The sequence below is a fragment of the Sciurus vulgaris genome, assembly GCF_902686455.1.
Source record: "Sciurus vulgaris genome assembly, chromosome: X".
Classification (NCBI taxonomy): domain Eukaryota; kingdom Metazoa; phylum Chordata; class Mammalia; order Rodentia; family Sciuridae; genus Sciurus; species Sciurus vulgaris.
The window spans coordinates 45,292,880-45,308,518 of record NC_136471.1 but is presented as its reverse complement, the minus strand read 5'-3'; the positions used below and the strand labels follow the sequence as shown (position 1 = coordinate 45,308,518).

Sequence of the window (15,639 nt, the reverse complement as noted above, 5' to 3'; positions counted from 1 at the left end):
CCATAGACTGAGTAATATATAAATAACCAAAATTTATTGCTTGCAATTTTTGTGACTGGGATGTCTACAATCAAGTTAATAGCATATCTAGTGTCTGCTAAGGGCCCTTTCTGCATAGATGTTGCATTTTATGTGTACTCACATGGCAAAAGAGGTCAACAGTTTCCCTCAGACCTCCTTTATAAGAGCACTAAGCCCATTCATAAAAGAGGAGTCCTCATGACCTAATCACCTTCCAAATGTCCCATATATTAATGCCATAACTTTGGGGGTTGTGTTTCAACATATGAATTTTGAGAGGACACGAACATTCACATCACAACAGCAGTCCTCAGGTTAGGATCTCCTAACCTGCCTCCCAAATTATAAGTCAGAGCAAGTTCAAACATTCCCAGCCCTCTTCTTCTCTAGTCCCTTGCTTTCAAGGTGGTATTTGTCCCATTCTGTTGTTTGTGTTCACAATGAAGAAATACCTGTGCTCAAAGTAAGAAGAATAAAAATTATACTTGTACTTTGTGTGCCTAGAAAAGGTTACAATCCCATCCCATAAATATTTGCTCTTCTAACTACAACTATGCTTATAGAGTGTACAAGACACAGCTCAAATAAAATGACTTTCAACTTCTCAGGCTGGGAATGTCCCTAGTAATATAGCTCCTGCTGAGATGGAAAATGGCAAATGAAAACAGAAGACAAAAGAAAAGCCAGGTGTTATTTGGGTGATGGCAATTCTGCCCTCTGATTATAGGATAGATGTTTCCCTTTTGATGTGATGGCCTGAATCACAGAATACAGGTGGAGTCTCAGAAACTAGGTCCACAGTTTCGACTTAAACAGTCATCATTATGCAATACCTTTCAAAGACATTTTTCATAAAATGGACCCCAAGATCACAAAGGTACTTTTCACATCATGGTTTTCTTCCATAAATTTACTGCTGAATAAGGTGTCTGCTTCCTGGGAGCACAAATTGTTTCTGCTGCTGAAGTTTTACATCTAACTGCGAGTAATTATACACTGTCAATAACAGAAATTGGTGGGAAAATCCCCATTAAGTGACTTTGAGAACATTTAAAGCTGTTCTGACCAGAGAGAAAGGAATGAGGGTGTGTGTGTGTGTGTGTGTGTGTGTGTGTGTGGTGGGGGCAGTGGGAGAGACAGAATCAAATGAACATACTATAACACTACTCATTATGTGAACCCCCATAATATTCCTCATTGATATAGATTGTCCATCATAGCAGTCCCACTCTCTTCCTTTCTTCATTCTTTTCCCTCTCTCCTCCTCAAAAAGGTGACATTTATTTGTGATTTTTACAGTTTTACTCCATGATTTTCCTTATTGGCTGGTCACCATCATCTCCTCTCTCACTTCACTTCCTTTACAAGACAAAATTCCTTTTCTCCCCACAAAAGCTAACATATTTCTCATAAACTGGACTCCAGGTAACCCATCCTTTCTCCCCTGCTACAGCTACAAGATTCTACAGTACTCCCCATTGATGTTTCTGAGAGCTGCCCAGTTCTTTCATTATGTTTCGTAAATTGTAGTTTACCTTTTTCCATTGGAGCTAAAAGGACAAAAGGAGTCAAAATTCCCAAGTTGCATGTTGTTCAGGAAGTACTACCAACAGTTCTATGGAAAAGCAGGCGGTATTTCTGTGGTTATTTTCAGGATAGAGCATGCAAAGCTGTGGTATAATAAAAAGAACCTTGAATTTGAAGTTAGGAGACCTTTTCCACTTCTTTTAGGTACATGAACTTGTGTAAGTGACTTAAACTACCATCTCAAATTCTTCACTTATAGATTTGAACTATTTTTTTGTGCTATAGGATTATTTACACAGCATATAATAGGTTGGATGAAATTTTTATATATAATATGTTATTTTACTTTTATATGATATATGCTTTTCTTTTTATAAAGTATAACATGCTAAATCAATTTAATTGATATATTGATCCTGATTAATTTTCAAGCAATGATCATAAAAAGAGACAAGGAGATTCACAGAGAAATGTTGACTATCTGATTTTTAAGAGTAACATACTGTCATGGCCAATAATTTGATTTTGACAGTGCTCCAGAATTGATCCATCCAGAGAGAATGACTAATGCCAAACAAACTCAGAAACAACTGATGTACTTTCCCAGTTTCTCATTACTTGGCAAACTGAATTAGTAAAAGAATAGTCACTTGCTAATTATGAAATTAGATTAAAAGGAGGTGAGCAAATATTCAAGCCATTTCATTGAATTGTGGTGAGTCCACTAAACCTTCTTGTCCTAAGTGAAAATATATTTCTGGTCTCATGTCTCTCAGATTTTTTCTTCTCTGTACAGTGCTGAATTCACATTCTAAATTCTCCTCTGATTTCCCATTTCCCTAAATTCCATGATAGTATCCCTCTTTTGATAATACATTCTTTGTTAATAGCACTAATTAAGCTATGGGTAATTCATAGTTTCCTGAGCCAGAGAGACATTATGTTTCCTTATATTATGTGTTGATTTGATTATTCCAACTCTCAGAGTTCTAGGGATACCCCACTGGAGCAGCCTAACATAGGTGTAACCTGGTGTTAATCAAAGAGGCCAAGTGATTAGCCTATATTTCTCACTCTCTTTTAGTTCCACAGTGCATATTATGTCACATATAAATTATGGTCATTTAGTCAAATAAGTAGGGTAAATGGGTAAGCTAATTTCCTCTGCTTACCTTGTATTAGATTATGCTCTACTGGGGTTAAGTGAAACAGTTAACTATGTCAACCTTATTAGATTTTATTTGATTGTGGAAGTAACTTTATGAGGTTGTTCTCCTGCAGAAGAATAGGGCCTGTGGCCTGAGAAGTACAAGATGGTAATCTTGCTAAGCCAATGAGATAATTTAGCAAAAACAAGAAAACACTGACCCTGGAACCAGAATGAAGTAGCTTTAATAGTTCCCTGAATTACGGTTAAAGTAAAAGTCCATATGTGAAAACAATATAAATTGGGAGTTACTATTCCTTTTTTAAATGGACTTATGACCTTTAATATCAAATCAAACAAGAATAGGAAAAACAGTGGAATAGTTCTGACATAATATTTCTGTGTACATATATGAAAACACCACAGTGAAATGCCACACCATGTATAACCACAAAACTGGGATCCTAATTAGAATAAAATGTATTACAATACATGTTTGTTTAAATAAGTTAAATTATGCGTGATTGTCATGTATAACAAAAAATTAAAAAAGCAAATCAAATTTTTAGAAAATAATTGACTTTACAAAAATTTGATTCATACACATATATCAAGAGCAAAGCATTATGTAAGAATATTCTTGAAAGAGAAAACAAAGGGGTAATAAATTTTACACACATACTAGAAATCTGGAGAAATCCCTAGTATTGCTGATTTAATTACCTTTTCCTGTTTATTCTGTTTGCTTCAGATTTAATCTACAAAATTGAGCTTGCAGGGGGCTTGGGAGCAATCTTCCTCCTCTTTGTACTGCTGGTGATCATCTACAAATGCTACAATATTGAACTGATGCTCTTCTATAGACAGCGTTTTGGAGGTGATGAAACCACTGATGGTATGTTCTCTCCTACTGTTCAATTAAAAATATTTATTTATGATTATGTAAAAGAATATCCCTATTCGTTTTTTAGGGAGTGGGCACCAGGGGCTGAACCCAGGGTCACGTAACCGCATCCCCAGTCCTTATTGTTGTTTATTTTGAGACAGGGTCTCACTAAATTGCTTAGGGCCTCTCTAAATTGCTGAGGCTGGCTTTGAATTTACAATCTTTTTGCCTCAATTTCCTTAGTCACTTGGGATTACAGGCTTGAGCTGCAGAACCTGGCAAGACTATCTCTATCTTTGGAAATAAAAACTGAGATATTTATGTGTAAATGGTCATGATGTATGCACCTTACCCTCAATTTAGAAAAACAGTTTATCTGTCAAGAAAGAAAAAATATTAACAATAGGTGAATCTAGGTAAAGGATATATGTATTTTTTGAAATAATTTAATTTTTGTATTGCTGTGTTTCCAGAAAAGTTTAATAAGAAGGCATTATTTGATTCATAAATAAAACAATTTCTGTTAATGTCCTTTTCATTAGTAAAAAAAATAAATTAAGAACCAGTTTTGTATTTTAATCCCAGCTACCTGGGTAGCTAATGCAAGAGGATCATAAGTTCAAGATTAGCATGGGTAACCTAGCATAGCCATGTCTCAAAATAAAATTAAAAGGGCTGGGGGTGTTGGTCAGTGGTAGAGCTTGCTTAGTATGTGCAAAGCCCTGGGTTTGATCCACAAGAATTTTTAAAAATCAATTTCATAATTTTGTTCAGAAAAGTCACAAGTAGAGATCATTTTTAGCCATTGCCACCATTAAGTAAACAAACATGCAAGAAACAAATTAAAATTTACAGAAATATCTTTTACATCTCAAAGTACATGAATGTACATATTTTGAATACTTGTAGCACTCTTCTCAAAGGTGACTCAAAGGATAAATATTTCGACTTTGTGTTATAATTTTCTATTTGCTTTTCATTACTTTTGGAAATCTTTTGTATGAGGTATCAACAAAGCATTGTACTGAGCATTATTTCTTTTGACAAACAAAAAATGTTTCAATTTTTTCAAGAGAACAAATTACCATGACATATTAGAAATCCTCACCCCACAAAACTACTGTAAGCCTTGGAAATACATAAAATACCTTAGTTAGGCAAGCCCACAATTTTTATTTTTATGATTTATTTTATTTTTTGATACTGGGGATTGAGCCTAGATGCACATTACCACTTACCTACATCCCCACATCACCAGCCCTACTCATTTTATTTTATTTTACTTCAAGATAGGGTCTCACTAAGTTACTTAAGGACTCGCTAAATTGCTAAGGCTTGCCTTAAACTTGCAATCCTCCTGCTTCAGCATCCTGAATCATTGGGGTTATGGGATTATGGGCATGCACCACTGTGCCTGGCCCACATTTTTGGAAAAAGTATAATTTGCAAATCATCATTTAAAAGGCAGTTTAAAACTGAATTTTCTTCATACTGAAATCAAGACAGAGATTTTGCTTGTTCTTTTTTTTTTCTCTTTTGGGTTAATGGTCTTACCTCAAAGAAAAGAAGTTCATGATTTTGTTTTACTTTTATAGTGATAGGTAATATCAAATTTTTGAAGATCTTTGAATTATGTCTTATTGTTACTATTAAATGGCTATATGAGTGAGTCTTAATTGACTTTCATATTTTCACAATAAATTAGAGAAATGTTCCTTGATGAGTACATATGCATGCTCATTTACTTTCATGCTGTGCATTTACACAATTATAGTGGCCTGTTCAAAAGTACTACACACTCTTATTCACATACGTTCAAAATGAGAAAATAGAACCTGTTCTAACCATAGTTATATACTACAGTAAGTAGTATATATGAAAATGTGGTCAATTACCCTCTGCTCCTATATATGGTATTTCATATCGAAAAATCTGACTTCTTACCTGTTTACATAAAATAACTAGATGAAATATGCTACTGAGGAAAATGTCACTGGTTCCCAGATGTCAATGAGCGGCTAAAGCATCCATTTGGGAAGGTAAAAGATGAACATGTTTTATCACCTCTGTAAGACATTATATAATTTATTGGGTTAATTTATAATAATTTTCATCACAGATACCCAATAACCCATAGTAACTGATTAGCTGTAGTATGCAAATTAAGTTCATACTAATATCTTTGGAATTCCAGGGATCAAATATTTCATTTTGCATCTTTATTACCAATTTGACCATGTGGTTCAACACTTTGCAGTAATAAGGAGCATTTTAATTAGAAAATTGTATGAATTAATTCAAAACCCATTGCTTGGGGGAGAATGCAGTACTGTAGGAGGGTACTTCAAGGGTATTCATTAGGAAGGAAAGTTAAAATATTTTATATTCCTACCTTTAAACTTGGACCTTAAATACAAATTCTCTGTGGCAGCTGAATGCAATATTTTAAAGTCAGCAGATTTGTGGTAAGGATGAGTAAATGAATTTTAACCTCCCTTTAGAAATATCCAGTTGAATTATGCCAAATATTAGCCAGATAAGATACCAACATTTTCATGCTTCACATAAATACTTGGCATCTCATAAACACAACTTAATTTTACCTACTTTTTTTCTTTGACCTTTTAATAGTGGCATTTTCTGTAAGTTGTGATAAATATACTTCATGTTTTATAAAATAAAATTCATTCAACAAACTTTGACTTCTTAATTATTTTTAATTGAATTCATTTCAATTAAAATTACATTGCTTTACGTAAAAACACATTGCTTTATTTCCTTGACCTTTCAATTTTTTGGTCATTAATATTTATTAAATGTCTACTGTGTGGCAAGCACTGCACGTTTCATTCACTTATATTCTTTCTCATGATCAACACATCATACACACATGTGCTGTGGTAGGCACCAGGTATCTAATAATCACCAAAGTTACACAAGCTTTTCAGTTTAGAAGCTAAGGGTTTAGAACAATGTTTAGCACAGCTGCAGAAGAACTGGGCTGTAAACAGGAATGATACCTGATAATGAACAAGATTAAAATTAGATTTAAAAACAAGGAAGGACAGGCGTGACAACAGGAACATTCTTCCGTAAATAGTTTGGTTCTATTCTTCATAACTACTCTTTTCATTAAACAGCATGCCTATGATGACCACTGTGCCAGTCCTCTTTCTTCTATTGCTCTCTCTGCATTGTGCTCTATTTTCTGGTTCCTCAGATGAGCTTAGCATGATTTAGCATAGAAGGCTCATCAGTGTTGCCTAGAAAAGCAGTGTCCCTGAACTGTCTTTTGGTTTTGAGACAATTTTCAGGCCTTGCTGTTAACCTTATTTGCATCATGTTGTTACTTTTGCTCTATCCATCTTGCACCTCTTTGTGAGCAACAGCTGTGGGTATTCATGAGATTTTCTTGGCTGTCTACATAAGGCTGAAGTGCATTTTTTAAGCTGTGGCATCTGCGTCATTCCTGGATCACTACTTGGCATCCTAGAGTTTCTGGGACATCTGACATGGTGGCTCTGAGAGCTCTCTTCCTGCTCTGGCCAACCACCATAAGCTCTTCACCTTTAGTTCATCATAAAGGGACAGGACTGAAATGAGAAGCAAATGTTTTCAAATGAGTGATGTGCTTCTAGAATGCTAAGTAAAATTTATTATCCAGATGTGTTGGGCGTTAACCTGTCAAAGACATTCATGATCCCCGTCATAATTGATTTTGGATATGCAAATATAGAAATACTTTCCTAGGAAAAAGTCTTTGCAGCATTGGACTGTAGTATTCAGAATATAGGTAGAGCAGGTAAGGATAGGACCAGAAATTTGTGAGTTTGTTTTAGGCATATTTGGAGGGCAATAGTCTTATTCAGGGCTGGCATTGGATAAGAGTCTAGAAGGTCTGCTCAAATGCATGATGGAGTCAGGTAGCCAGTGCATGTGGCTAGCTCATAGTGCATGCTCAACAAATCATTGTTGAATGGATTGATATGTAGTTTAATTTAGGGAAGTTTATCAGATAGGAAGGATATCAAAGTCACAGCAAACAAGGATCTTGCTGGACATGGAGTTTGAGGCAGTAACACTATCCACCAAGAACAATGAAATATATTCTGCTCATAGGAATGGAGCTGTTTGTCCTTTGGCCTATTTTATTCTTCCAGCTGTGTATCATCGGCAGCTCTGGGTCCCAGGTGAGTAATTATAGCTGGAGAAAGTCAAGGGCTTGCAGGTGCATCCTGTGCTTGATTGGAACAGGGGCAGAGGTGCTAGGATTACCAGGAGGTTCTTACATTAACATTGCTCATGAACATTCTCACTTCCAAGTGGAGTTTTATGCACAACAGTGGAATGTGCCCAATTTGTAAGCCAAATGATCTCCTCAACTATCCAGGGTCGTCTTTCATATGCATCTGCTTCTAGGCAATCAAGTAACTTAACCAAGGTTTATGAAGTACTTTTGCATACAAAGGACATGCTAAAGACTATTAAACTTTCCTCCTGATCTCAGAGACCATCTTAACTGAGATAACCAGAGTTCCTTTCATGCTGGGGTGATGAAGACTAGACAATCTGACTAAAATTAGAACACCATAAATCCTACCTCAAATATTTCTGTGTAGCCAGGGGGGTCTGACCTACTTCTACAATAGGATATCTATGTCTTGTATGTCTGTAGTTTATACCTTATTCAGCAGATAGAACCAAATCACTAATGTCATAGGTGACTGGCTGCTTCATTCTATAAATTACCTTTTGGTCATGTTTTAGCCATGTTCTTATCAGATCTGTTTAAATGAAAAATGTTGATCTATTTTAGAAACAATCTTGAAATGCTTACCAGTCTGTCGAAAGGATCATTTGCAAGTCACTGGGCTTAATAAGCATTTATATTTTGTCAGGAACCTATGCTCAATAACTTCTAAAAATCTTTTTTCTGTAACTGAGGGAATTTTGAAAACAACATTTCAACTTTTCCAGTGTAGCCCTTCTAAACCCATGGAGACTAATACTTTGAATAACTGTGTTCATTAATATTTTGTAGAAAATAATGCATGCATACATGCACGTTTTTATTTTAGAGAGGCTGGCTGTGATCCAGTACAGCAAAGGAGGAAAAAATATACTTGCAAAGCACAGCTAACTCCCTGACTAGATATGTGAAGGGAAGACCTAATTTGGCAGTATTGGAAGGATGTATATTTTGAAACAAAGACTTCTTTTGGACCTTATGTCAAATTAGTTGGCCATGGACTAAACAAGAATAACAGGCAATGTACTTGTATAAAACCAGCTGCTGTCTCTAATATTTGGTAATGAACTGCTTTTTGTATATGAAGATGACGACACTAACCAACTGGAAGTATGGAATGTGCTGTAAGTAGTGTCTCCAGGAGTGAAGCTGGATTATTTCAATCTTCTACACTCCAGGACCCAGCCCCTGTTGGATCTTTAGCAAATATTTGTACAAACAAGGTATAGTCTGTGACCAAGTAGCAGAGCCAAGCCAACTGGCACATAAAGAATTCAAATCCATGACTTTGGTCTATTTAGTCCTGCATTCAAAACCACTGAGCTAATCATGTACACATATCATTGAACATCGCAAATAATTCTGTGTTTTATTCTCTCCTAACTAAATGTATGTAACTTTGCATAAAAGTTTTAGTTCATATCCTATGACTAGGTTATGTTGAAATGGACTGGATTTCCTACAACATGTCATGTGACTTATTTTTTCCAATTATTAAAGAGGGCCATTAATTATACTGTTTATTTAAGCCTATTAGTAGTTATAGATTTCTAAGAGAGGGTAGAAGAAGTAAGGCACAATACATACACATTTGGAAATATCACAGTGAAATCCATTAACTTGTACAATTAATGTGTTACCAATAAAAACATAAGAATAAAAAGTATATTCAAGATCTTATGCCTTAATAAATCTTTCCTTGAATGCTAAAAATCCCAACAACCATCTAATACTTACCACTCTTTCTTTTTGCTCTAAGACAACAAGGAATATGATGCCTATCTGTCTTACACCAAAGTGGATCAAGATACTTTAGACTGTGACAATCCTGAAGAAGAGCAGTTTGCTCTTGAAATACTGCCAGATGTCCTGGAAAAACATTATGGATACAAACTCTTTATCCCAGAAAGGGATCTCATTCCAAGCGGAAGTAAGTATTTTCAAATTCTGTATTTAAAACATTGAGTTTCTTTTGGAAAGTTGTATGGAGGCTTCAAACATCAGCACCAAGTATTTAGACAGTTGTTTCTCATAGATTTTTTAAATTTAAACTTCTCCTCAACACCTGTATTCCCACTTTAGAGAATTTGAATGTTTTAAAAGGCATTTTCATTTGTGTTTTCGGTGTGTTTTTTAAATTGTGCCTTAATGGCATTTTTAAAAATTATATTACATTAGTGTTCTGAGAAAAGTATGGTCCTTTAAAAAAAAAGTCTATAAAAGTCATTGAAAACCATTTCAGAGCATTTCATTTCCAAAGCTGGTCTTCTGTCATTGTGCTTCTATTTTTTCCTCCACTCATTTTCATTAATAATTCTGAATCTCTACATTCCAACCTTGTTATTCATTATGCCCTGTTACTCATTTCCAGTATTATGGGGGGAAATCCACTTAAAAGGCTACCTGAGCATATTGGGTTCAGCACTCTCATGATGTATTTAAATTATGTTTATGAAGTGCTAGATACTGTAGATTTGCATGCCACTTTTAACTAGTGCTACATATTGTATGTTACATTTAACATTTCAGTATAAATTCAGCTTCAAGTCAAAATATGTACTTTGTTCTTATTAATGTTCAGAATGTATACATGGTAAAGTGTAAAGAGAATACAGAGAAGCCGAAGGTATGGTCCCTGCTCTCAAAGAACTTTGAAAAATGTTACTGAGAGAAAATAAAAGTAGTAAAACTTATTTCCATTTGTGTCTGATAATATCCTTGAGAGGGGAAGATTGAACTGGTGACTATAATAGACAACATGGTAACTTAAACACATTATAATGAAAAGGCTTATATTTTCAATACTTGACAGTATATAAAATAATTTCACATACATTATTGCACTTTATCTTTGCAATTACCTGTGTTTAGAGACAAATCAGGTACTTAGGTCTTTGTCTTAGAGATGAAGAATGAAAGTCTAAAAGAAATCCAAGATTAGACAGTTGGCAAAGAATGGAGCCGGGAGCAGAACCTAAATCTGTTTGACTCTACTTCTCATTTTGCTATGTCAATCGTTTCGTCAATAACCTTTATTCAGTTTATTAGCAGTCCACATGGTCACTAAGAGACAAATGGAAAGAACTGAGCTTTGGTTGTCCATCTTTTTCTTAGGGTGCATGTGTATCTATGTAGGTCTGTGAATATACTTCAGTATTTGCACTTACATGTGCATGGAAAGGAACAAAGAAAACATTTTTTACTGGTTCATTTCTTTCCTTCAATGTAAGAATTGTAAACATAAGGATTCCCCAAACTTCATTCCATAGTCCTCCACTCTTTTTTGTAATTTCTTTCATATTTATGACTTTAAACATCATTCTATATTGATTGATTCCCTGAGGAACATCTAACTCAGTGTTATTTTTCATTCTTCTTTCTCCAAAATTCAGTGCCCCTTTCATCTTTTTGATTCTCATGTCTACCATTCAAATAGAAAATCTATTCCTACAGTGTTGATTATCATTCTAATTGCCTTATGTGAACTGCCATCCATCTGACCCCACTGATATCATATGCACATCCTTGATCATGCCACAACCGCTGTTCAACAAACTTTAATTGTGTACTATTTCCTAAATAATAAATTTTACCCTGCTACCAGCCCAGATTTATCTCCTAAATTTGTCTCCTACCATTTCATCTATTCAAAGCTTTCACTCCCACCAAACTGTGTCTTTTCACATACATTGTGTATCCCTTCATTGCTTTTATTCAAGTTAGTCTTCTCTGCCTATTTAAATCCTATTTATCCTTTTTCATATCACTGCATCTGTGAAAAGTACATAATAATCTCTCCAGTACAAATTTTATGGTACATAATTACTTGTTTGGCTATAAATTTTGTACTTTTGTTTTGTTTTATAACTTTATGCAGTAGCTTTCCATCTATTTATGCCTTGTTTAGTCAGCAAGATTATAAGCTCTATGACAATAAATAGGTGCTGAATTTCATTTATCTTCATACTTTACTATTACCTAACAAAAGATTTGGTTTCATTAAGTGTCTCATAGATGTCTGTTGATTTTGTTTGAACGGTGTTGCTTTAAGACAAGGTAGTAATAAGAATGAAATAGTGAAGGGCTTACATTTGTGCATAGCAGTATTTGAAAGGCATTTCCTTTAAAGAGGTGAATGTGAAAGCTAAAAGCAGTGTTTTATTGAAAGGAAAAAATTGGGGGTAATTCATAAGAATAATATCAATTCTTAGAATAGGCTAAAACAAACACACACGTCTTTCATCATCATAAATTATGTGCTTCATTACACACAATGCAAGTGTCATCTACACACACATGCCATATATATATATATATATATATATACACACTCATACACACACATATGTATGTATATATATTTTTCATTTTTTTAGATATTAGAAAATGCTTAGAGGACTGGGGATATAACCTTGCATGTGTGAGCTCCTGCATTCTGTTCCAGGCAATGCCAAAATTTTAAAAAATGGAAGTACATAGAAGATATTGGTCAATCACTGATTAAAAATTAAAACATTCTCTTACTACTACTTCTTGACCTAATTCATTAGTTAAACATATATATTTCTTATATTTATGTTTTGGAAAAATCATCTTGTAAAAGAGAAATTATGCCAAATATATTTTAGTGTGATAGTATCCCAAATTATATTATGATAATATCATTGCCAAAATGGAATATATGTCAGATCATTTTTAGTAGAACTCACTACAGTGCTGACTTTTCTGCTTTCTTATGTTTCATAATTGTTGGCACAACTGGCACTCTTTATCAACGCCAAAAAATAATTTTTAAAATGTCAGTCTGAACATGTCAACATTAACGATTATCCTTCTGAACTGGAAAAACGTGCTTCACCATTATGCATGTATAATAGTGTATAAGCTATGTTTGTCCGTCACATCTCATTTAGAACCTATTGACCTAAGCCTACTCCTTACATGAAACACAGGTGATTGATCCACTTTACCTGATATTCAGTAGATATCCCTTACTTTGTGTATAATGAAGCAGATCCTGCATGAGGGTGGAAGAAAGATTGGGAGAACATGAAAATAAGAAAAATTTATTATAAACTTATGCCCTATTACAGCTCCATTATGATGACTTGACAGATTAATTGAATCAGCTCTGTGTATCAATATAGCCAAACAGGTTGTAGAATACTTTGTACATCATTGGATCAACTGGTTGTGTGTCCACATTAATTGAAATCCATCGATTGTTTTGGTGTACCATATTCTGAAAGCCCTCCTTGACCATGGGTTACAAGGATTGCACAAACCATAAAATTTTCTACCTCAAAGTTTCAAGATTTTATTACGGATTATATATACTGCATGAAAGATAATAGGAGGTAGTCACCTAGTTTACCTAGGCATTTAAAATACATCAACATAAGTCACCCAAGACAATGGCATCAGGATGGGCAGAGATTTTATAGTCTATAGAAGTCATTTTAATAATTTTGAGATTGTGTACAACCATCAGACTGAGCAGGGACTTGCACTTGCACTTGCATCTTGGGTACTCAATGGCGTACAGGAAGACTTTTCTTTTTTTTTTTTTTTTCTTTTTTCTTTTTCTTTTTAGTCAGCCATTTGGACAACTATGCAGTTTTTAGATGCAACCACTGGAGGGTGTTTGATTTTAATCCTTCCTTCCTGAATGAGGAAATTCATGTTCTCTGAATTCCGATTTTCGAGTGTAACCTGCAGAGGTTCTTAAAAAGGCCCTTTGACAATTTTTCTTTTCCATCAACATTTCAGAGCTAGCTGAGCAGTCACCATGTCACGATTAATGAGTTTTTCCTTGGCATTTTTAGCATGCATTCAGGAAGTTGATGAAGTATATGAATAATATACTTGATTTACACATGAATGACAAAGTAGAACATTTTGGACTTGGTGTATGTGTGTTATTAAAGAAGCTTCTGTGGTCTCTATTTGCAGCCATTGGTACAGAGTTAACAGGTTATGCTATATAAATATAGACACATTCCTGTGGGGGGGGAACTAGTTACAATATTATAAGCTATGTTTGTCCCTCACATCTCATTTAAAACATGTTAATCTAAGACCACTCCTTCCTCCAAAAACTAGCAATAAGGCCTCTGAGAACCTTAAAAGCAGACTTCATGAGATCATTAATCATTCATGACAATAATTTTTTATGAATCAGATAAAGAATATGACACAAACCCACTTATATTTAATGTCTTCAATTTCATGTACCTACAGTTTCTTTTGTGCACTCTTATGGTGTTCCACCTGAACCTCATCCACACATAAGCCTTTCCAATGAACACAGAGTTTTGAAAGTACTTGAAACACTCTCACTCTCTCTTTTTCTTGACTTCTTAGAAAGCTTAGAAACAAAGTCATCACTTTTGAAGATGAACTGGATATATCTATACCTTTCCTGCATGCCCTACCAGGGAAATGTTGTTTGTTGTTCATTATGAACCAGAAGAGATGGGGAGATTTGATGCAAATATTTTTTTCCTAAATACTGAGACATAATCTTCATGTCTGGACATTATTTTCCTGGCAATGATTATCTTTCCATTCTTCAGCCTGTAGCTAGGATCTTCCTTATGTTTTTTCAGGTTGGGTGCCTAAATGTGGCAAGATTTCTTACTTTCCAGTAAAATTTTCGTCTGTTTCTTCCCAGACTAGAAACATCTGTCCCTGAGAACAGTAAAAGCAACTTTGTTGCCAATAGGCATCTGAATGTCAGAAGTGACAGGCAACCAAAAGAAAGCCAGATAGAAAACACCCTACTCAAACTGCCTAGAGACACAAACTTGAGAAGTAGAGATTTTCTCACCCCTGCAGCTGCTGGGTTTTGTGGTGTAAAGCACTCTACACAGAGCACATTTTGTTCATGGGGCCTAGTGGATCCTTGAGGAATGAACAGATGTGCTCTGAAGCTGACATGTGACCAACAGAAGCCAGCTGTGCAAGTGAGATCCTGAGATTGGGGACATTTTTGGATGAGTACTATTTAGGCTTTGGGGCCCATCTTATCTCACTGTTTTTGTAGAGATTAAAAATGTAAAAACTTAAAATGCTATTGAATCAGACTGAGGGTCACTGGTCAGATGGAGAAAATAACATTCTAAGACTAAAAGTATAAAAAACACAGTCCTGCCAAGCCTTTTTTCCTTTGTGAGAAAGTGAGGTGCTTAAAAGTGCGTATCAGTATTTATTAATAATTATAATTCAAACCAGTTCTGGTTATAGCTTTGGACAAAATTATAAATGTGTAGGTACACTTAAGGAAAAACTCCTCCAAATGATTTTACCTCAGTTTATCCTCCTATTCATAGGAATAATATCAGAGTCTTATCTGAGTATCCATGCATGATTGCATCAGGGAAAGACACTAGTGAACTAAAAACATTATCATGCATATTGTTGATCAATCATGTCTATTGTACTTATACCTATAAATTTGGCCCCAAGTATCAAATTGTCTTTTCATCTTTTTATGTTCAATTTCCCATAAATTGTCCCACTAAAGAATCATATGACTTTTTCAATAATTTAAGGGAAAAATATGTTTGGTTACACTCTTAAGTTTGCTAAACTTTCCTCACTAATCTAATCCTCAGTTCTCTAATGCTTAGTACTAGCCACGTGATTGTGCTGACAATGAAATGACAAATGACTGGAGAATACATCTGGTGTCAGATGATCCCTAGTCACTTCTGAAGTGAGGCATGCAAAAAACATTTTTGTACATGGATCTGTAAGTATTCATTGCCAATAGTTCCTCTAATAGTTGGACAGATTGGATACCATTCA

At 34.7% G+C, this 15,639-nt stretch overlaps 1 protein-coding gene and 1 long non-coding RNA gene across 3 annotated transcripts in view; one reads left to right on the top strand and one right to left on the bottom strand.

Annotated features, from left to right (window-relative positions):
- The window catches only part of LOC306651960 (X-linked interleukin-1 receptor accessory protein-like 2), a 36,208-nt gene extending 26,286 nt beyond the window's left edge, over positions 1 to 9,922 (top strand). The window contains exon 3 of one of the 2 annotated variants that reach the window (XM_079124975.1): positions 9,590 to 9,922. In XM_079124975.1, coding sequence (XP_078981101.1) covers positions 9,590 to 9,795 — 206 coding nt within the window. In that variant the 3' untranslated portion in view covers positions 9,796 to 9,922. Of the gene's footprint in view, positions 1 to 3,446; positions 3,710 to 9,589 lie in introns of those variants that run through there. The other variant, XM_079124974.1, reaches the window with a different exon arrangement.
- The window catches only part of LOC306651963, a 318,748-nt gene that overhangs the window by 79,390 nt on the left and 223,719 nt on the right, over positions 1 to 15,639 (bottom strand). The window lies entirely within an intron of this gene.